Source organism: Mus caroli, unplaced genomic scaffold, assembly GCF_978045245.1.
Source record: "Mus caroli unplaced genomic scaffold, Mus_caroli_1 scaffold_12, whole genome shotgun sequence".
In the NCBI taxonomy this organism is placed as follows: Eukaryota; Metazoa; Chordata; class Mammalia; order Rodentia; family Muridae; genus Mus; species Mus caroli.
In genome coordinates, this window is record NW_028227267.1 from 21,857,830 (window position 1) to 21,879,454 (window position 21,625).

Consider the following 21,625-nt stretch of genomic DNA (forward strand, 5'->3'; position numbering starts at 1 on the left):
CACTGAGGCTGGAGGAAAGTATTGCTTTCTGCCTTATTGCCTTGAGACATGTCTCTCACTGAATCAGAAACTCACTGTGTCATCTAGATTGGTGGGCTAGGGAGCTCTAGGCATCAGCCTGTCTCCACTTCCCTCCCCTGCTTGGCTTCTAACATGGGTGCTGGGATTTGAACTCAGATCTTCATACTTGGCAAACTTTCTTACCCTCTGAGTCATTTCCCCAGCTCCCTCCACTTTACAAATTTTATTTTCAAAAAAAAAAAAAAAAAACAATCTACAAAGAGAGGACTGGTAAGCCTAGCAAACTGACTACAACTCTCCAGGAAAGATTTTTTTTCCCCATTAAATATGGTTGTAAGGTGGAGAAGAGGAGGAGGAACAGGAAGAAGGATGGCAATTGTGCCTCATATAAGCCTTCCTTTTTATATGACCAGGTAAGAAACTTTGTATGGACAGAGAAGAGTCTGAAGGTCACATGACCAAGCACAGGAGATGCACACCCATGCCCTTTGATCTCAGACCTACTGTTTCTAGAATGTCTGGGATGGCTCCTCTGCTGTCCAGAAGGTATGGTTAGGGCCTCAGGTCCTGCTTGCTCATGGAAGGCTTTCTTTAAAGAATGAAAACACTTAACCTTTAGGCAGCTAAGGCAGACCTGGTCTGCCAGAGTAACCACAGAGCAACAAAAAGATCACAACAAAAGCAGAAAAGTCAGGCCATCTCCACATCAGTTGCTTGGTGTGCTATAGTTTTAAGAGCAAGCAAAAATCCAAAAGAGACTGTGCTTGGGTCTGCTGGGTCAGGTCATGACCTTAATGGCAGGTTGCTAAGATCCCTGAGCAAAGTAATTCCTTTTTTTTTTTTGGTTTATTCAAGACAGGGTTTCTCTGTATAGCCCTGGCTGTCCTGGAACTCACTTTGTAGACCAGGCTGGCCTCGAACTCAGAAATCCACCTGCCTCTGCCTCCCGAGTGCTGGGATTAAAGGCGTGCGCCACCACGCCCGGCTTGCAAAGTAATTCTTAAACTAATATCTGAACCCAAGAGAACAATCAGATAGATCTAAGGGGGTTTTCTGTGTGTGCCTTCCACTAGCTGAGGAACAAACTATGGAAGAAGACACAAAAGCCAAAGGCAGGCTAGAATTGATAAAAACACAACCTGATTCTGGATCACAGTCATATTTAGTCTGTATCCTACCAGATAGGGACAGAAAGTAAACCCAGAAGGCCCCAGCTGTTCAGTCTCCAAAAAACATCACATACTATCTCCAGTCGACATGCACTGCTAGGTACATTCCAGGGAGCACATCTCTTTCCTCTGAGAACACCGAGAACCTGGGGGACATAGGTATTTCCTTCATGTATCTTGCTCTCACTTTTAGATGTACCTTTTCCAGGTTCCTTGTGGACACCAGGATAGGAGAGCTATGCCTTGTTGGGCTAGTTTGTGGGCAAGTTTAAATTTCAAGGATCTGCTGAATATCAAAAGAGTTGTTCGCTCTAGTAGTCAAGAACCAAGTGCTGCCAACACTGGAGCTGTCAAGCCACCAAGGAAGTTAGAGTGCTGTGTCACACTCTCTGGTGTCCCTCACTGATGGAGACCTAGGCTATTAGATTTAAAAGGTGTCATTATGTTCTGAGTACAAGGCATTGTTATGTTGTCTACCTGTAAATACAGAGAAGTAATTTTAGTGGCTATGACTGCCCAAACAACCTGTCAGCAACTTGTAAGTTAAATCATAGCCAAGGATACAGTAGCCTGGAGTCTGCACTTGGAATGAGAGAGTGTAGTGCTAAGTGTTGGGAACAGGTTGGGTGAAATCACCCACAATTGGGTCTGATAGTTGATTTTGCCACATAGATGAATAACAAATATGATTCAATTGCCTTTCCAGTGTAAAGAAACAGGGATAGTTCCCTAGCCATACCTCTTGATGTCACTCCCCCTAAATGAATCCTGGTACCTTGGAAGATGTTTGCACACCACCAGGTTCCTAAGGATCTAACAGAATCAAGGCTTCCGGGAGATCGGGAGGTTCACCTTCAGAGTCACAGGGTTAGTACATACTCCACAGCCATCTTTGGACATTGCAGGATGAAGTTGGTGTCAAAATGTGGAAAAAGGATTATGGAGAGTGAGAGGCAGAAAGTTGGTTTTCTTTTCTTTTTCTTTTTCCTCTTCTTTCTTTTTAAAATAATCTTTCTACAATGATTTGCCGATTCAGTGTTGCTCAGAGAATTTGATTCAGGTAAACTGAGGCACACACTCGGCGTTTACTCTGAAACCCTGGTAAGGGTCCTCAGAAACTAAAGACTGGAAGGAAGGAATGGTGGGGAGTGTGTCTGCATAGGGTTCACTGCAGTGTTAAGGGGAAGGCACTACCAGCCTGGGGCTGATATACTAGCTTTGGAACCAGAGGCTCTGAGTGTCCTATCAGTGTGACCTTCAACAATACCTGGGTGTCCTAGGAAGTAGTAAAGCAGCTACTGCAACTCCACGGAGGAGTGGGAAAGCTGGATGGGATGTCCCTGTGAAGGAAGGCTAAGCACCTTCAGGAAAGTATAACATCCATCCCCCAGGGATGACTGGTCCCCTACCATGTAGCCTTTGTCTGAGCATTCCCCTGGCACAGTGCTACCATTTCTCAGAAAGGTAGGTGTGTGACACAGTTTCTAATAGAAGGTCCTGGGACAGAGTGGGAGGGTCAGGGGGTAGGGGGCTTTGCATTGTTCTGGGAGGGTGCCTTCTCTTTATTTTGACGGATGGAATTCACTTAAGTCCAGCAAGGTGCAGCATGACAATTTTGGTGTTTTGTGTGTGTGCATGTTTGGGGAAGAGTGGGGAGGTGCAGGGAAGGGAGAGAGGGCGATAAACAGACAGAGAATGAGAGAGATCTTTTTTTTTTTTTTTTTTTTTTTTTTTTTTAATATTTTTATTACATAATTTCCTCAATTACATTTCCAATACTATCCCAAAAGTCCCCCATAGCGCCCCCCACTTCCCTACCCACCCATTCCCATTCTTTTGGCCCTGGCATTCCCCTATATTGGGGCATATAAAGTTTGCAAGTCCAATGGGCCTCTCTTTCCATTGATGGCCGACTAGGCCATCTTTCGATACATATGCAGCTAGAGACAAGAGCTCCAGGGTTCCGGTTAGTACATCATGTTGTTCCAACAATAGGGTTGCAGATCCCTTTAGCTCCTTGGGTACTTTCTCTAGCTTCTCCATTGGGAGCCCTGTGATACATCCAATAGCTGACTGTGAACATCCACTCCTGTGTTTGCTAGGCCCCGGCATCGTCTCACAAGAGACAGCTATATTTGGGTCCTTTCAGCAAGATCTTGCTAGTGTATGCAATGGTGTCAGCGTTTAGAAGCTGATTATGGGACGGATCCCTGGATACAGCAGTCTCTAAATGGTCCATCCTTTCATCACAGCTACGAACTTTGTCTCTGTAGCTCCTTCCCTGGGTGTTTTGTTCCCAATTCTAAGAAGGTGCACAGTGTCCACACTTTGGTCTTCATTCTTCTTGAGTTTCATGCGTTTAGCAAATTGTATCTTATATCTTGGGTATCCTAAGTTTTGGGCTAATATCCACTTATCAGTGAATACATATTGTGTGAGTTCCTTTGTGATTGTGTTACCTCACTCAAGATGATGCCCTCCAGGTCCATCCATTTGGCTAGGAATTTCATAAATTCATTCTTTTTAATAGCTGAGTAGTACTCCATTGTGTAGATGTACCATAATTTCTGTATCCATTCCTCTGTTGAGGGACATCTGGGTTCTTTCCAGCTTCTGGCTATTATAAATAGGGCTGCTATGAACATAGTGGAGCATGTATCCTTTTTACCGGTTGGGACATCTTCTGGATATATGCCCAGGAGAGGTATTGCTGGATCCTCCGGTAGTACTATGTCCAATTTTCTGAGGAACCGCCAGACTGATTTCCAGAGTGGTTGTACAAGCTTGCAATCCCACCAACAATGGAGGAGTGTTCCTCTTTCTCCACATCCTCGCCAGCATCTGCTGTCACCTGAATTTTTGATCTTAGCCATTCTGACTGGTGTGAGGTGGAATCTCAGGGTTGTTTTGATTTGCATTTCCCTGATGATTAAGGATGTTGAACATTTTTTCAGGTGCTTCTCTGCCATTCGGTATTCCTCAGGTGAGAATTCTTTGTTCAGTTCTGAGCCCCATTTTTTAATGGGGTTATTTGACTTTCTGGAGTCCACCTTCTTGAGTTCTTTATATATATTGGATATTAGTCCCTTATCTGATTTAGGATAGGTGAAGATCCTTTCCCAATCTGTTGGTGGTTTTTTTGTCTTATTGATGGTGTCTTTAGCCTTGCAGAAGCTTTGTAGTTTCATGAGGTCCCACTTGTCAATTCTCGATCTTACAGCACAAGCCATTACTGTTCTATTCAGGAATTTTTCCCCTGTGCCCATATCTTCAAGGCTTTTCCCCACTTTCTCCTCTATAAGTTTCAGTGTCTCTGGTTTTATGTGAAGTTCCTTGATCCACTTAGACTTGACCTTAGTACAAGGAGATAGGAATGGATCGATTCGCATTCTTCTACATGTTAACAACCAGTTGTGCCAGCACCATTTGTTGAAAATGCTGTCTTTCTTCCACTGGATGTTTTTAGCTCCCTTGTCGAAGATCAAGTGACCATAGGTGTGTGGGTTCATTTCTGGGTCTTCAATTCTATTCCATTGGTCTATTTGTCTGTCACTATACCAGTACCATGCAGTTTTTATCACAATTGCTCTGTAGTAGAGCTTTAGGTCCGGCATGGTGATTCCACCAGAGGTTCTTTTATCCTTGAGAAGAGTTTTTGCTATCCTAGGTTTTTTGTTATTCCAGATGAATTTGCAGATTGCACTTTCTAATTCGTTGAAGAATTGATTTGGAATTTTGATGGGGATTGCATTGAATCTGTAGATTGCTTTTGGCAAGATAGCCATTTTTACAATGTTGATCCTGCCAATCCATGAGCATGGGAGATCTTTCCATCTTCTGAGATCTTCTATAATTTCTTTCTTCAGAGACTTGAAGTTTTTATTATACAGATCTTTCACTTCCTTAGTTAGAGTCACGCCAAGATATTTTATATTATTTGTGACTATTGAGAAGGGTGTTGTTTCCCTAATTTCTTTCTCAGCCTGTTTATTCTTTGTGTAGAGAAAGGCCATTGATTTGTTTGAGTTAATTTTATATCCAGCTACTTCACCGAAGCTGTTTATCAGGCTTAGGAGTTCTCTGGTGGAATTTTTAGGGTCACTTATATATACTATCATATCATCTGCAAAAAGTGATATTTTGACTTCCTCTTTTCCAATTTGTATCCCTTTGATCTCCTTTTGTTGTCGAATTGCTCTGGCTAGGACTTCAAGTACAATGTTGAATAGGTATGGAGAAAGTGGACAGCCTTGTCTAGTCCCTGATTTTAGAGGGATTGCTTCAAGCTTCTCACCATTTACTTTGATGTTGGCTACTGGTTTGCTGTAGATTGCTTTTATCATGTTTAGGTATGGGCCTTGAATTCCTGATCTTTCCAAGACTTTTATCATGAATGGGTGTTGGATCTTGTCAAATGCTTTTTCCGCATCTAAGGAGATGACCATGTGGTTTTTATCTTTGAGTTTGTTTATATACTGGATTACGTTGATGGATTTCCGTATATTGAACCATCCCTGCATCCCTGGGATGAAACCTACTTGGTCAGGATGGATGATTGTTTTGATGTGTTCTTGGATTCGGTTAGCAAGAACTTTATTGAGGATTTTTGCATCAATATTCATAAGGGATATTGGTCTGAAGTTTTCTATCTTTGTTGGGTCTTTTTGTGGTTTAGGTATCAGAGTAATTGTGGCTTCATAGAATGAGTTGGGTAGAGTACCTTCTGTTTCTATTTTGTGGAATAGTTTGTGAAGAACTGGGATTAGATCTTCTTTGAAGGTCTGATAGAACTCTGCACTAAACCCATCTGGTCCTGGGCTTTTTTTAGTTGGGAGACTATTAATGACTGCTTCTATTTCTTTGGGGGATATAGGGCTGTTTAGATCATTAACCTGATCTTGATTCAACTTTGGTACCTGGTATCTGTCTAGGAATTTGTCCATTTCATCCAGGTTCTCCAGTTTTGTTGAGTATAGCCTTTGGTAGAAGGATCTGATGGTGTTTTGGATGTCTTCAGGATCTGTTGTTATGTCTCCTTTTTCATTTCTGATTTTGTTAATTAGGATGCTTTCCCTGTGCCCTCTAGTGAGTCTGGCTAAGGGTTTATCAATCTTGTTGATTTTCTCAAAGAACCAGCTCCTTGATTGGTTGATTCTTTGAATAGTTTTTCTTGTTTCCACTTGGTTGATTTCACCCCTGAGTTTGATTATTTCCTGCCGTCTACTCCTCTTGGGTGAATTTGCTTCCTTTTGTTCTAGTGCTTTTAGGTGTGTTGTCAAGCTGCTAATGTGTGCTCTCTCTAGTTTCCTTTTGGAGGCACTCAGAGCTATGAGTTTTCCTCTTAAAAATGCTTTCATTGCGTCCCATAAGTTTGGGTATGTTGTGGCTTCATTTTCATTGAACTCTAAAAAGTCCTTAATTTCTTTCTTTATTCCTTCCTTGACCAAGGTATCATTGAGAAGAGTGTTGTTCAGTTTCCACGTGAAGGTGGGCTTTCTATTATTTATTTTGTTATTGAAGATCAGCCTTAGTCCATGGTGATCTGATAGGATGCATGGGACAATTTCAATATTTTTATATCTGTTGAGGCCTGTTTTGTGACCAACTATGTGGTCAATTTTGGAGAAGGTACCATGAGGTGCTGAGAAGAAGGTATATCCTTTTGTTTTAGGATAGAATGTTCTGTAGATATCTGCCAGATCCATTTGATTCATAATTTCTCTTAGTTTCACTGTGTCCCTGTTTAGTTTCTGTTTCCATGATCTGTCCATTGGTGAAAGTGGTGTGTTGAAGTCTCCCACTATTATTGTATGAGGTGCAATGTGTGCTTTGAGATTTACTAAAGTTTCTTTAATGAATGTGGCTGCCTTTGTATTTGGAGCATAGATATTCAGGATTGATAGTTCCTCTTGGAGGATTTTACCTTTGATGAGTATGAAGTGTCCCTCCCTGTCTTTTTTAATGACTTTGGGTTGGAAGTCAATCTTATCAGATATTAGAATGGCTACTCCAGCTTGTTTCTTCATGCCATTTGCTTGGAGAATTGTTTTCCAGCCTTTCATTCTGAGGTAGTGTCTATCCTTTTCTCTGAGATGAGTTTCCTGTAAGCAGCAAAATGTTGGGTCTTGTTTGTGTAGCCAGTTTGTTAGTCTATGTCTTTTTATCGGGGAGTTGAGTCCATTGATATTAAGAGATATTAAGGAAAAGAAATTGGTGTTTCCTGTTATTTTTGATGTTAAAGTTGGCATTTTGTTCTTGTGGCTGTCTTCTTTTAGGTTTGTTGAGGGATTACCTTCTTGTTGTTTCTAGGGCGTGGTTCCTGTCCTTGTATTGGTTTTTTTCTGTTATTATCCTTTGAAGGGCTGGATTCGTGGAGAGATAATGTGTGAATTTGGTTTTGTCGTGGAATACTTTGGTTTCTCCATCTATGTTAATTGAGAGTTTGGCTGGGTATAGTAGCCTGGGCTGGAATTTGTGTTCTTTTAGTGTCTGTATAACATCTGTCCAGGATCTTCTGGCTTTCATAGTCTCTGGTGAAAAATCTGGTGTAATTCTGATAGGCTTGCCTTTATATGTTACTTGGCCTTTTTCTCTTACTGCTTTTAGTATTCTATCTTTATTTAGAGCATTTGTTGCTCTGATTATTATGTGTCGGGAGGTATTTCTTTTCTGATCCAGTCTATTTGGAGTTCTGTAGGCTTCTTGTATGTTCATGGGCATCTCTTTCTTTAGATTTGGGAAGTTTTCTTCTATAATTTTGTTGAAGATGTTCGCTGGTCCTTTGAGTTGAAAATCTTCATTCTCATCCACTCCTATTATCCGTAGGTTTGGTCTTCTCATTGCGTCCTGGATTTCTTGGATGTTTTGAGTTAGGATCTTTTTGCATTTTACATTTTCCTTGATTGTTGTGCCGATGTTCTCTATGGAATCTTCTGCACCTGAGATTCTCTCTTCCATCTCTTGTATTCTGTTGCTGATGCTTGCATCTATGGTTCCAGATTTCTTTCCTAGGGTTTCTATCTCCAGTGTTGCCTCATTTTGGGTTTTCTTTATTGTGTCTACTTCCCTTTTTAGGTCTAGTATGGTTTTGTTCATTTCCATCATCTGTTTGGATGTGTTTTCCTGTTTTTCTGTAAGGACTTCTACCTGTTTGATTATGTTATCATGTTTTTCTTTAAGGATTTGTAACTCTTTAGCAGTGTTCTCCTGCAATTCTTTAAGGGATTTTTGTGCTTCCTCTTTATTGTCTTTTTCCTTTTTAGCAGTGTTCTCCTGCATTTCTTTAAGTGTGTTATTAACGTCCTTCTTGAAGTCCTCTATCATCATCAGGAGATATGCTTTTAAATCCGTGTCTAGCTTTTCCGGTGTGTTGGGGTGCCCTGGACTGGGTGAAGTGGGGGTGCTGGGTTCTGATGATGGTGAGTGGTCTTGGTTTCTGTTAGTAAGATTATTACGTTTACCTTTCGCCATCTGGTAATCTCTGGGGTTAGTTGTTATCGTTGTCACTATTTAAAGATTGGAGCAGAAGCTGTGTTCCACTCACCAGCAGTCCCAAAATCCTGTGGCGGGGGTCGTGGGTAGCTGGCGGGTGTCAGGCAACCCTGCGCTCCCGCTACCCTGGCGCTGATCCGGCCGGGTGAGGCCTGTGGCCCTACTCAGGCTGGTTTCTGCTTCCCTAACTAATGCAGTCTCAGGTCCCGCGCAATTGGATTGGAGCAGAAGCTGTGCTCCCCTCACCAGAAGTCTTAAGATCCTGTGGCGGGTGTTGTGGGCAGTTGGCGAGTGTCAGCAGACCCTGCGCCCCAGCTGCTCAGGTGCTTTTCTGACCGGAAGAGGCTTGTGGCCCTGTGTGGGCCGGATTTCTCTCTCCCCAACCAGAGCAGTCTCAGGTCCCGCGCAATTGGATTGGAGCAGAAGCTGTGTTCCACTCACCAGCAGTCCCAAAATCCTGCGGCGGGGGTCGTGGGTAGCTGGCGGGTGTCAGGCAACCCTGCGCTCCCGCTACCCTGGCGCTGATCCGGCCGGGTGAGGCCTGTGGTCCTACTCAGGCCGGTTTCTGCTTCCCTAACTAATGCAGTCTCAGGTCCCGCGCAATTGGATTGGAGCAGAAGCTGTGTTCCACTCACCAGCAGTCCCAAAATCCTGCGGCGGGGGTCGTGGGTAGCTGGCGGGTGTCAGGCAACCCTGCGCTCCCGCTACCCCGGCGCTGATCCAGCCGGATGAGGCCTGTGGTCCTACTCAGGCCGGTTTCTGCTTCCCTAACTAATGCAGTCTCAGGTCCCGCGCAATTGGATTGGAGCAGAAGCTGTGCTCCCCTCACCAGAAGTCTTAAGATCCTGTGGCGGGTGTTGTGGGTAGTTGGCGAGTGTCAGCAGACCCTGCGCCCCAGCTGCTCAGGTGCTTTTCTGACCGGAAGAGGCTTGTGGCCCTGTGTGGGCCGGATTTCTCTCTCCCCAACCAGAGCAGTCTCAGGTCCCGCGTGATTGGACTGGAGCAGAAGCTGTGTTCCACTCACCAGCAGTCCCAAAATCCTGCGGCGGGGGTCGTGGGTAGCTGGCGGGTGTCAGGCAACCCTGCGCTCCCGCTACCCTGGCGCTGATCCGGCCGGGTGAGGCCTGTGGCCCTACTCAGGCCGGTTTCTGCTTCCCTAACTAATGCAGTCTCAGGTCCCGCGCAATTGGATTGGAGCAGAAGCTGTGTTCCGCTCACCAGCAGTCCCAAAATCCTGCGGCGGGGGTCGTGGGTAGCTGGCGGGTGTCAGGCAACCCTGCGCTCCCGCTACCCTGGCGCTGATCCGGCCGGATGAGGCCTGTGGTCCTACTCGAGAGAGATCTTTCTTCTGAGTGTTACTGAGGCCTCAATTTCTGAGTCTCTGGCACATAGAAGTATAGGCCCTTTTCTCCAGGTCTCCCGACAGGATCCCTAGTATGTCAATGGAAAGCAGATTGACCTTACATTCCCAATCACTTGCTGTGTCTTCTCATAGCCAACCATCAAATCAAAATACCACGTTTTGGGATGTGGAGAGGAAACAGTGGTTAAAGCTCAGAACCCCCAGAACCTAAGCAACTGCTGGGCAGTCATGGGAGCTCTTCAATAACTCCAGCCTCAGATGGCAGAGATGGAGAATCCCCACAGCAAGCTGGCTTGGGAGACTATCTACATCAATGAGCCCTAAGTTTGGTTGAGAGACCATAGCTCAATAAATAAGACAGAAGACCAAGGAAGACAATTCCTGACATCGACCTGGGGCTTTCACTGCACATGCATGCACACAGACACCAAAAAAAAAAAAAAAAAAAAAAAAAAGAAAAGAAAAGAAAAAGAAAAATGAAAGCAGTTACAATCTTTTAAAAAATCACGGCTTGCAAAGAGGTAACTCCAAAAATATACATTTGGTAGGAGGTACCTGTGTCCCTCCTCATACCTGCTATTAAACAATCCTCTGATCTATCCAGTTGCTAGGATATAGCCCTGTTCAGCTCGTTTATCATTCAAGACATCTTTCATATGCCAGAAGACATTCCTACCAAGACTCAGAAAGTCCCTGTCATCCACAGACCACACCAATCTCTATCTCATTGGAAGGAGCATAGAGCCTCATTTGTCATAAAGATTTTGGCCTCTCACAGGACAGCAGTTAACTTTCTTCTGTCTTCACAAAACACTGGTGTTGTCAATAGGTGGTGAAGTTGATGGACAGGTGAGTGGAGCAAAAGTGGCTGGACTGCTGGGTCACACAGAAATGGGAAGTGGGCATGGCCTTTCCATCCATGCCTCCTTTATCAGCCCCATACCCTTGCAGGAGTACTGTCTGCCTGAAAGTTCGTTTTTATGCCTTGTTATCACTTCCAATGTAATTTCTTCCTCCATCTTTGCTGATTTAAATGTTGCCTCCTCAGAGGTGTCATCTCTGACCAGAGTACATAAGCTTCCTCACAGCATATATTCCAATTGGTTAAAAACAAAACAAAACAAACAAACAAACAAAACCCCAAAAGATATGTGTATCTTTCCTGCTACTCATAAGTGCCATGAAGTCAGCATCTCCCTACGCTGTCCTTGGCAGTTAGCCAGACACTTATTCCCAAGAAGGACTCAGTCAACACATTATAAGGGAGCATATGAGTGCCTGAATGGTTCTTTTGCAGGCTCTGTAGCTGACATTTATCCTAAGTGGAGTGGAACTTTTTACAGCCCTTCTTGCGCCCCCGTGATTGTGTCCTGACAATCACATGCTTCCAGCTCTTACTGGCAAACTAAAGATGTCCTCCTACAAGGTAGAAATATGTCTTCATACCCTATCCACCCTCACAGGACACACTTGCTGGGGCCCAGTGTGTGCTAATGGGGTGACAATGGACTTTCAGGGTCTCTCAGCCATCATGTGTCTGAGCAGTCTAAAAAAGTAGACCATTCTCTCTTTGGTGGTGCAGACAGAGTCACAGGTTCAGAATGAGCCCCAAAGCTGATTTTAATGGGGGACTTGGTGATTTGGGGGCAGCCGGGGAAGAGAAAGGACGGGAGACAACTCTATGTGGCTAATTAAAAGTTATGAAAAGAGTGACACATGGCAGGAGTTTGTAGGAAAAAAAAATGGCATTGGGTCCAAGTGGGAAGGCAGGCTGGTTTTTCATTGAAAGCATGGCAATTGGTTGCCTAGAGCCAAAACTTAACAGTCAAATGCAGAATAGATGAAAATTTAAAGGACAGACTGGGCATGAGCATCAGATCAATTTTTAAAAAGAAGATCAATTTAAGGCTTACTTTTCAAAGTATGTGACCTTTAGGACACAGGGTTCCTAAAGACCATGGTACTAATGAGAACTTTGCAGCATACATTTATTGTTCCCTAGTGTATGAGCCATTGCCACCTAGGGCTTCAGGCCCAGGGAGCAACCACATTTGGGAGGAACACTTTGGTGCATGTTCGGTTTAGGGCCAACAGTAGTGTGCCTTTTATAGGAGACATTGTAGAATTTTTCATTTTTCCCTCATACATTCTTCCCTGTGACTCTAGAAATTTCTACACCCATGGCTGTGTGGTTGGAGAAGCAGAGGAAAAGAAAGGCTTGGAAAATTGTCCAAGATTATAGTGGTACCTAATTTCAGAGTCACAGAATCTCAACAGTCTAACTTAATGGCTCGTGTCTTTAAATACCACAATATGCTACCTTCCCCATCATTCAAAGTGCAAACACTAGCTATTTCCAAGCTTAGAAGGAGATGTGTCTTCATCTGTCTTTATACGGGGATACACCTACATGGTATGAGTTGTAGGAAAATAAAAATACCACCTCTTGCTTATATAAAACTGTTTAAATAGTCATGCACATGTATAGTTAACCACTCATTCATCTAACCAAGTTTCCTAATGACCATCCATCCTTCCAGCCAGCTAGCCAACCAGGCATTCTCTTTTCTTTTACTGAAGCTGGGATTTGCAGCAATACCCACTGTAGTCTAGGACACACCTTTTGGTGCCATCTGAGCACTCCAGAGAGGCAAGAGGATGGAGTTTGAATCCAACAGCTCTTACTAACATGCTGGCATGCCTTAAAGCCAGAAGGGAAATCTGAGCCCCCCTGGTTAGCCTATAAAAGTTATCCCCAAGCTTCCTAAAAAGGATGCTGAACATTCTTAGGGGGAAATTGTTTTTGATCTGGCGATCAGAAAAAGTTGGGCTTCTGCTGAAAAGATGATGGATTGGCTTTTGCTCTGCAGATATGGTGACTCATAGTATGATAGCAGTAGGATAACAATTTTTCTTTTAAGCTGGCAGCTAGACCACTGGGAACCAAAAAAAAATTTTTTTCTGACTCTCTTCTGGACTCCCTTTTATATAAACATTCTTGTTTTCCATTTGTCTACTTTTAAAAACTCTACTCCTGTCCTATGCTTTCTGGGTTGAAATCATGTTTGGAAAATGTTCCTGAAATCCTTGTAACCAGGATTATAAATATCTGATTATAAAGTTAAACCATGGGATAGAGAGGTACCATTCTGGCTATGACCAAAGGTACATCCAATGGGAGGGCTTAAGAGGGTAACACATTAGTTTCTTCTATTGCTGACCTAAATGATTCAAATCCCTCACTACAGAGAAGGGAGAGGGGAAGGGGAAATGATAGAGACATCTTAGGTAGAAATAGCTATGCTAGAATGAAAAACTGTGACTGAAAAAACTCTTCCCTCCAGATTTACAGTTTACTAATTCCATGAGATGAATCAAACCACTCTTTCATCTCAATCTCCTCTTTGATTGTCTTTTCTTTCTTCCACTTCTTACACACACACACAGGTCTTGCTATATATCCTGGCTGGCTGGGAACTCTCTATGTAGACCAGCCTGGCCTTGATTTTAGGATCCCCTCCTGCCGCCACCTCTTGGCTGAGTTCTGGGATTACAGCTTTACACCTCACTGGTCCACTTAGCCTTTTGTTTTCTTATAAACAGCGGCAATACTTCCTACCTATTTAACCTGTTGTTCTGATGGTGGGAAGAAGATGAAGCATGGCCACAAAGCTTTGAGAAATGTAATATGATCTTTAAATATGAGTAATGTCTCTTACATCCTATAAATAAGACACGAATGTTCTACTGCCTCAGTCTAGGAAACATCTAAAGCATATTTCCCTGGCTCTCCGAACCAAACTATGTGATTACGGGTGGGGAACAAAACAAATGTCCTCTCTGTCTGTCTGTCTGTTTGTCTATCTGTGTCTCTCTCCTCCCCCCTCCGGAGGGTGGCCCAGAATAATAATGTGTCAGGCCAGGCTCTATACACAGTAGCATTTCTCTGTCTAACTGCGCTGTCTAACACTTCCCTTTGGCCAGAAACTGGACCAGGAAGGTCCCTTACCTCGTCATCACAGCTTATGGAGCATTTGCCATCCAGCGAGGCACACTGTTGTGGGAAGGAAGCAAGGGGAATCATGTTACTGGGTCATTCATCCCAGCATGTGATGCAGCTGCTGCTTAGCTAAGGAGGTCATGGCCTGTGATGCAAATACCAGGTTTCATCCAAAGGGGACGCTTCAAGATGAGGCTTGGCCATGTTCTCTAGAGTCTACATGAACTCAGAATCATACTATAAAAGACAGTGTAGGGAGTGCTGGTTCCTTCCCATCCCTCTTAATTTATGTTGTCATTCAACGCTGATGGTATCTCTTAAAGATCTCAGATCTTCTGGTAACAAAAGATATAATTATGTCATTATTTAATTTAAAACTATTTCTCAATGACTTTAAAAGGAAACCCTTGTTTATGTTCTTAGATTATAGTTTCCTATGTATCATAATTTAAGAAATGATAAGCTCCTTATGTATCCACCCTTGAATGAGTCTCTAGGTTGGTACCATATTATGATGAGTGCACACTAAACATGCAAGTGCTGGTTTGCCTATTGTGTGCTGATCTCACTTTTGCTGGGACTATACTTCTAATGTTTAGAACTAGGCAGGTGGAAGAAATAACTCCATGGCTACTGATTCTGTTGAACACTAGATGGATATCCCTGACATGTCTTAGTTCATAGGCCATAGCAATGGGGAGGCTTTTCCCTGGATTTCCCAAGTGCAATAACCCCTTGATGTTCTTTGGGCAGAAAGGTAGATACATGTCTTGACCAAGCAGGTCATAGGATGGCCTTCTACAATGAAATAAGGAGAAGCACAAGTAACTATCTGGACATCACAATATGATCATCAGTAAGTCACTGTGAAATAACAGAAGGTCCTAATATTAAGGGGAAGACTCCTTTTGTAAAGTCACTCTGTTGATTCCATAATTTAAGTAGTTCCTAGGAGCAAATCCTCTGCTTTGCCCAGCATGTGGTATCAAACGTGCTGACAGCCTGTGTTTTACAGTAAAATGGAAGGTAATCCAAGGAGCTGGCAGTTCATTTTACAAACATTCATCAGAAATCTGGCACTCTTTGCCCCAGCTACCCATATTGGGACACCTGTATAATAACAGTGGTGCTAATGCCTCGAGATACCGGCTAGAGCTTACCTGTCTGCTGGCAGTCCAGAACTTCCTTTGGAAGAATTCAAGTTTCATCTGAATGCCTACAGCTGGGACAGATTACAAATAAAAGAAAGCATCAGAGAACCCTTTCAGATTTCAGGTTGTCATTGGAACTTATCCATCATGGCAAGATTGCTGACACAGGCATACCAGAAAAAAAAATATTAACAGTGACCCATACACCCATGATCTTCCAGAGCTCCAGCTCTGAACTTGCTTCTTTCGGGTAAGGAAATCTCAAGGGTCCTTGCACTTAGACCTCTATCACAAACTAAAGTCAGTGTAGATGTTCTTTGAAGTGGCATTACTTCAGTGTGCATCTCTAAAGGTTATACATTTGTAGCACCAGCACAAGCTGACGACATTTGTCATAAAACTATCTAGAAGCTAAATAAATATCTCTTCCATTCTTTCTTTCTTTCTTTTTTTTTTTTTGAGCTATTACTTTCAAAACTCAATATATCCTGCATGGTGTTTGTTTGTTTGTCTGCTTGTTTGGAGATACAACATCTGAAAGGCAGCAGCAGTTCTGAATTTGCAAGAGTCACTTCACTCTGATGGCACTGGCTGCACTGGCCCCTAGTGTCCAGATCCCAAGCCTCTTCTCTCCCTGGGAGAAGAAGAGAACACACAGCTCTGTGTGTCTGTGGAAATCTTCCTAATCCAACAGTAAAGGCTGGCCGCATTGACAGATATTGATGGAAACTTTAGGAAGTGGCATTTGGTGGGACCTTCCAATTAAAGCACAAGCAGGCTCATCACATTTCCCCCAGGGAAGTTACATCAACATATCGCAAAGCAAAATGGTCAAGAGCCCAAAAATCATCAGATGCTGTTCATACTTTACAGGAGTTCAGAGAATGATAGGGCTGGGCAGATGGGGGCAGAAGGAGATGTACCCTAGTGGAATTTTACACACTGGACTGGTGTATAAAGCCTTTCCAGGACTGGCCGTGGTGTCTGCACATTGCCTGTATGCTATTTGTCTTTCCTTCAACACTGATGGTAACTTCAATCTAAATAATAAAACCAAGAGGCTTTAAAAAAAATTCCTGGATGATAGTATAGCTAGAATTACAGGGAAAGAGGAAAACCCTAAGTAAATCGCTGGTCATGGTTGGTCCCCAGCAGAATGGAAGCTCCTGGGGGACATGGAGAAGAAAAGCACTCATGAAGAGCATCTTCCTCTCTCTGCCAAGTTCATGTAGCTCAGACTTTCCAGAGGTGCGGGAGGAGGAGGAGTTTTCATAAAGGCGATTTTTTTCCTTTTATAAAGTGTTTCTGCTCTGGAGTCTTTAATGTGTTGGCTCTACAGACCTACAATGTGCCCTTTTGATACTTGGTCAGACTATGAGATGAGTTGCTCATTTCTGCCTTGAAGCCAAGGTCATTGAAAACCTGAAGAAAACTGCTCATGGAGTCTGGGGAACATTTGTAGCATTTCAAATAAAACCTGTCTTTCAAAATGAATATCGGATCAAACCAGGGTGCATACTACAGTGCAGGTGGGATTCAGTCAGGTGTGTAAGGAGCTGAGGGCTGTATCTTGCACTTCAGAAAGGCTTGGGAGGAACACTATGGTTTTACCAAAGTCAGGCAGCAGCTAACAGCAACTGACTTCAGAAAAGAGGGCCCCAGAGTTGCCATGACAGCAGGCAACTGGTATCTAGGAGGATCAAGAAGAGTTTCTGTCTTCTACTTCATGGTTCCCTGCTGCCTTTTCTGGCAGTGATTTTAATGCCATCTGTTTAGGCCAAGGCCAAGGTCATAGGAAGCTGCAAGGACCTATAGGATGAAAACACAAGAGTTCCTGAAATAGTCATTCCACAGCAAATCTCCATGGTGTCTCTTCTTCCAAGAGTTCAGAGTTGTCCTATCTACCTGAAAGCTCTTGTGTTTCCCTAACAGTTTCCTGTACCCTTTCTGAGCACCCTCCCATCCCCTGGCAGGGCCCCCATTCACCTCTCTAGTGAATCTAGCTGTTCCCTGCAGGGTGTTTATCCATCCCACATACTTAGAGTCTGCTATCATCTCCCTCTATTGGTCCTGTACCCCAGCTCCTTGAGGCAATTTAATCTTTCCTCATGAGTCAGTTCCTCTGTCCCATTAATCATACAGGCAGGCCGACTTTCTCTGATCTTCCTCCAACAAGCTGCATCCTTGCCCTAGGCCTGATGCCCTAACCAAGACACTGCTTTCCTGGCCCTTTCTCCTCTGGGCCATTCGGCTGCTGTCCAGTGCTCCTAGTATCCTGATGGTAACTTGTCTGCCCAGATCCATCTTGCTGTGTTACTGTTGGCTGCTCCCCTGCCTTCTCCAACAGCATGGCCTTGGCTTTGGTTCATATCTCAGATTTAGACTTTCAGGGTTTTCCCCTAGAGTTTCAGATACTTCTCTGTGGTTCAAAGATTCACAGTCACATTGGTAGGTTGAGCTAATGACCATTTGTTCTCTGGCCTTCACTGTGCTCAGTGCTAGGTTGGGTGCTAATTGAAATGTGATCACATACCCTGTGAGAATCCAGCTGAGAAATAGCTACATGGTAAGAGCTACACTACAGGCAGAATACAAAGAGTTGGCCAAGGGCTTTGTGTATGTGATGGCACAGAGATCTAACTCAAAGCCAGATAGGAATCAAGAGGAAACAAGGATTCAAATGGAAGAAACTGCATGGAGCCTTTAAGACCACAGAGCTTTGAGGATTGAGAAGAGTGGGTACAGCCAGCAACCTGGGTGAGCAGGCGCAGGGTCAAATGATAAGAGGCCTTAAGTGTTATGCCAAGGCATATGAAGACTTTCTCATAGACTGGGGATTAGCTCAGGGCCAAATCCAGCTTCATTTTGTAAATAAAGTTTTATTGGAACAGTCATTTGTTTACATACTGTCTGGGTCTATATTGCCAAAGTTGAGGAATTACAACAGAGGCAGAATGGCCCACAAATCCTAAGCATCTACTTTCTGTCCCTTTACAGTGAAACACTGCTGACATTTGCTATAGGTACTACTAGATATCTTTACAGAATTGGCAGGACCAGCTTTGTAGTTTTGAACACCCACTCCCAGCTTGCAGTACAAATGCTAGGCCAAGGGCCCAGACAGTGGGCAGCAGGACAGTGCACAACCTTTGGCCAATGGAACATACAGCTCACCATTTCTTGAGCATGGAAATTATTTCAAATACAAACCAAACAATAAAAAATAAAAATAAAGATAAGGGTGAAGCCTGAGGCCGAGCATCACTCTGTCTCCTGTGCTTTGTCCCACATGTTTTTCCTTTTCTACTTTTATCAGAGAAAACATTTTACCTTGGTAAGGCTGCCCCATACACCATTCTCCATGACCTAAGTGGAACCTGAGCTATTTTGCGTGCCCATCTGTTTGGTTCTTTCAACAGCATTTCAAGCCCTAGTAGTGTATTCTGCTTCCAGTCGGTCTTGCTAATTTAATAAGGGAAACAAGGGCAGAAAATGCTTTAGTGAAACCCAAATCCCAAGGAGAGTGCAGAAAATAAAAACACCATTCTGTGGGTTTGAAATTTTTTAGACAGTCCAGAAAATCATGAACATATTTTCCTGGAGTCTGTGGTATTCCTCACTTCCAATTGATTAGAAGGTTCCAGGGCTCCTACTTCGTAATCTGTCATGAGAACACAGGTTGTTTTTGCATACAACACTGAACATGCCCCCAAACAGTATTTCATACCATTCTTCCCAAAGTACCTCTCCCTACAATGGCCTGAAAATATATGGGTAGTCTTTAGAAATTAGGCAAACATCCCAGTTGCTGTTAAAAGAATTGTCATTATGAAGAGTTCCAAGCCTATTCCCAGGAAGTACTCAGATGTCTCAGGCACAAGCATCTCTTTGGATTTGAACTCTCTAGGTGATAACTCTTGCAGCATTTGCCATCGTTGTGAGAAGGCCTGGGTACATATCAACTTAATACCATACAACTGAGACCTTCCACAGACACCTTCCTTCTAGACTTTTCTCTTTTCCCAAACTTGTAGCTTCTATCCCCTTCACCTATTCCCATCCTCTTACTTATTGTTTCAATTTCTATCAGAAGCCCAGTAGCTGTTAGGCAGGAGATCTGTTGTCATCAAGATGTAGATACAATAGGCAAGGGCTAGAGGATGTGGAGGGCTATCCAATCATTCAACAGAACCAAGTTTGGAGTGACAGGGGCTATCACAGGACATCACTCCTGACCATTAGACTATTAGAATGCCCGTGATTCATTCACTGGAATATAGGAGAGGCAACTTCTTCTGGTGCTCTGATTCTGTGCTATTCAAATGTACCATTTATCACTGAGTTCTTTAGTTGCATGAATCACATTTTAAGCGTTCAATAGCTCTGTGAACCCAAAAGCTGCCGTGGTCACTAGTCCAATCTAGAACATTTTTTACCTTTGCAGGAAGTTCTATTGGACAGCAATCACAAGAGGATTTGAAGGTAATGTTCTACAAAGGCCAGCCCATATTACTGCTACTTAGATATGAAAGAAATGAGGATGGCATATGTATGGAGGGTTCAAAGAGTTCAGATGAGATAGGACTGCCATCATGACCCAACTTGGATCTGCAAAGGGAAGTTGTTAATTATCTTGAGAAAACCCCCAAAGAAATTAATGCAATATGTTCAATGTGGCTACCACCCCCAAGATTGATTTCTTTTGCTTTATAAAATTTGAGAATACAAATTACATTTCCAGTGCTATTATATTCAAATGCACTCAAGATGAAATCATGCCTGCATCTCATATCACATTAATAGACACGCATTCAAGTGTAATCTGAAACTCACCAAGTAACAATGTCACATGTAAAATTAGAAATAAAATAACATTTTCATATTGTATTCATTTAGAAATCATTTTCTGCAGGCTGGGCCTCAACTTGCAATCTACCCTTAGGAGCCCAAATCCGGTTTATAAAATAGCATTCACCATGCCTGGCATGGAAGCTTCAACAAACACCCATGTTTCCAAACATGCTCTGCCCCTCCAGCCATAGAATTTGTTCACATGCACTTGGAAGGCTTATCCAGGAGACCAAAGAACGTCCCAGAACTGCCAGTGATTTATAACCAAAGTGTGTGGCTAAAGAATTGTTTGTGAGCCTCGTTTCTAAGACTACTGCTGTGAGCCCTGAGGACTTCATTGTTACTTCTTTTCTCCACATGGAGAGTCTCATTGCCTCATTTCTGGGGACAAAAAATAAATGTGAGACAAAGGATAAGACTATATAACATGAAGTGTGTTCTAATACTCTCACGGGCTTACAGTGTTGACTACCTTAATGGCAAAATGTATCCCCAGACCTTTGATTCCCTTATATTTCAGAACTAATGCACCTTTGATGAGACTATGTTGTGCCTAAGCAGAGAACCTATGTATGGTAAATCCAAACTGTCTGTAGACCCAAACATTCAGTAGAGTGTAATATTGGGGTATAAATTCTTTACAAGATCACCACTCCAAGCAAGCTCTTTAGATGGATCATTTCCCTTCAGGAGTATTGAGGAAGACTCCACCATCAGACCCTGTCAGTTGTTGCCCTGGAATGGTGCAGTCTGTAAGCGGCCAGATGGGTCAGAGCACAGGACTGAAGAGGAGCGTTATCACCACTATGGCCACCACCAGCTCTGTGTGTTCACTAGCCATGTATTCAATCATGGAGATTTTTAAAGACGTGGACATTACTGACAGTGTAGTGGGAGAAAATGATCATTTCTTTCTGGCTCACAAGCGGTGGTCACATCCTGAAGTGACTCTGTGCTCACATGGCCACAGATGGAAGAAGTCTAACAGATTCCAACCAATGAGTAGAGGTCTATGACAGGAAGCTGTCTGTTTGAGAAAACAAAAGTATAGTAAAGTAATAAATGTGCCCAATGTGGAAGGTTCCCTTGTACCTCTCCTCTTCACCTCTCCGCTTTTGAGAGTAGATCTGGGCTTTCTGGAACCAAATGCCCATCAAGATTTTCTCCTATAGAAAAACAGCCCCCTGCTGGTTAGATTTCTCACACAAAGTGATGGCTCAGATGATGCCTGAGTTAATGTCTCCTGTCCAGTCCCAGCCCACACTTGGACAGTGTCCCTGAATTGTTATCGCTTTGTACACAACGGCAAAGACTGCTAGCTGTGATAGGAAAAGAAAAGTAAAAAGTCAGGCATCCTGGGATTCCAAGTTGCCTCAATTAACAGTCCACCACTGTGATAGTTGCTAGCCAAGCCGCATTTGTTTAAATGTTTTCTTCTGTTTGTTTTCAAAACAGTTAATTGCAAGTAGAACTAACAAGGAATTGGAATGTTGCTTCTTTAGACTATTTCATGATTAACCCAGGCTTTGGAACAGGGCCACTAGTGGCATTGGAGTGCTAAAGGACAGAACTCTGACCT

General features: G+C 43.3%; 1 protein-coding gene across 2 annotated transcripts in view; it reads right to left on the reverse strand.

The window, feature by feature from the left end:
* Nucleotides 1–21,625, reverse strand: part of Cacna2d3 (calcium voltage-gated channel auxiliary subunit alpha2delta 3) — an 857,083-nt gene that overhangs the window by 70,734 nt on the left and 764,724 nt on the right. For both annotated transcript variants that reach the window (XM_085828480.1, XM_085828479.1), the window contains 2 exons: nt 15,205–15,266; nt 14,054–14,098 (listed from right to left, as the gene is read on the reverse strand). In XM_085828480.1, coding sequence (XP_085684606.1) covers nt 14,054–14,098; nt 15,205–15,266 — 107 coding nt within the window. The remainder of the gene's footprint in view (nt 1–14,053; nt 14,099–15,204; nt 15,267–21,625) is intronic.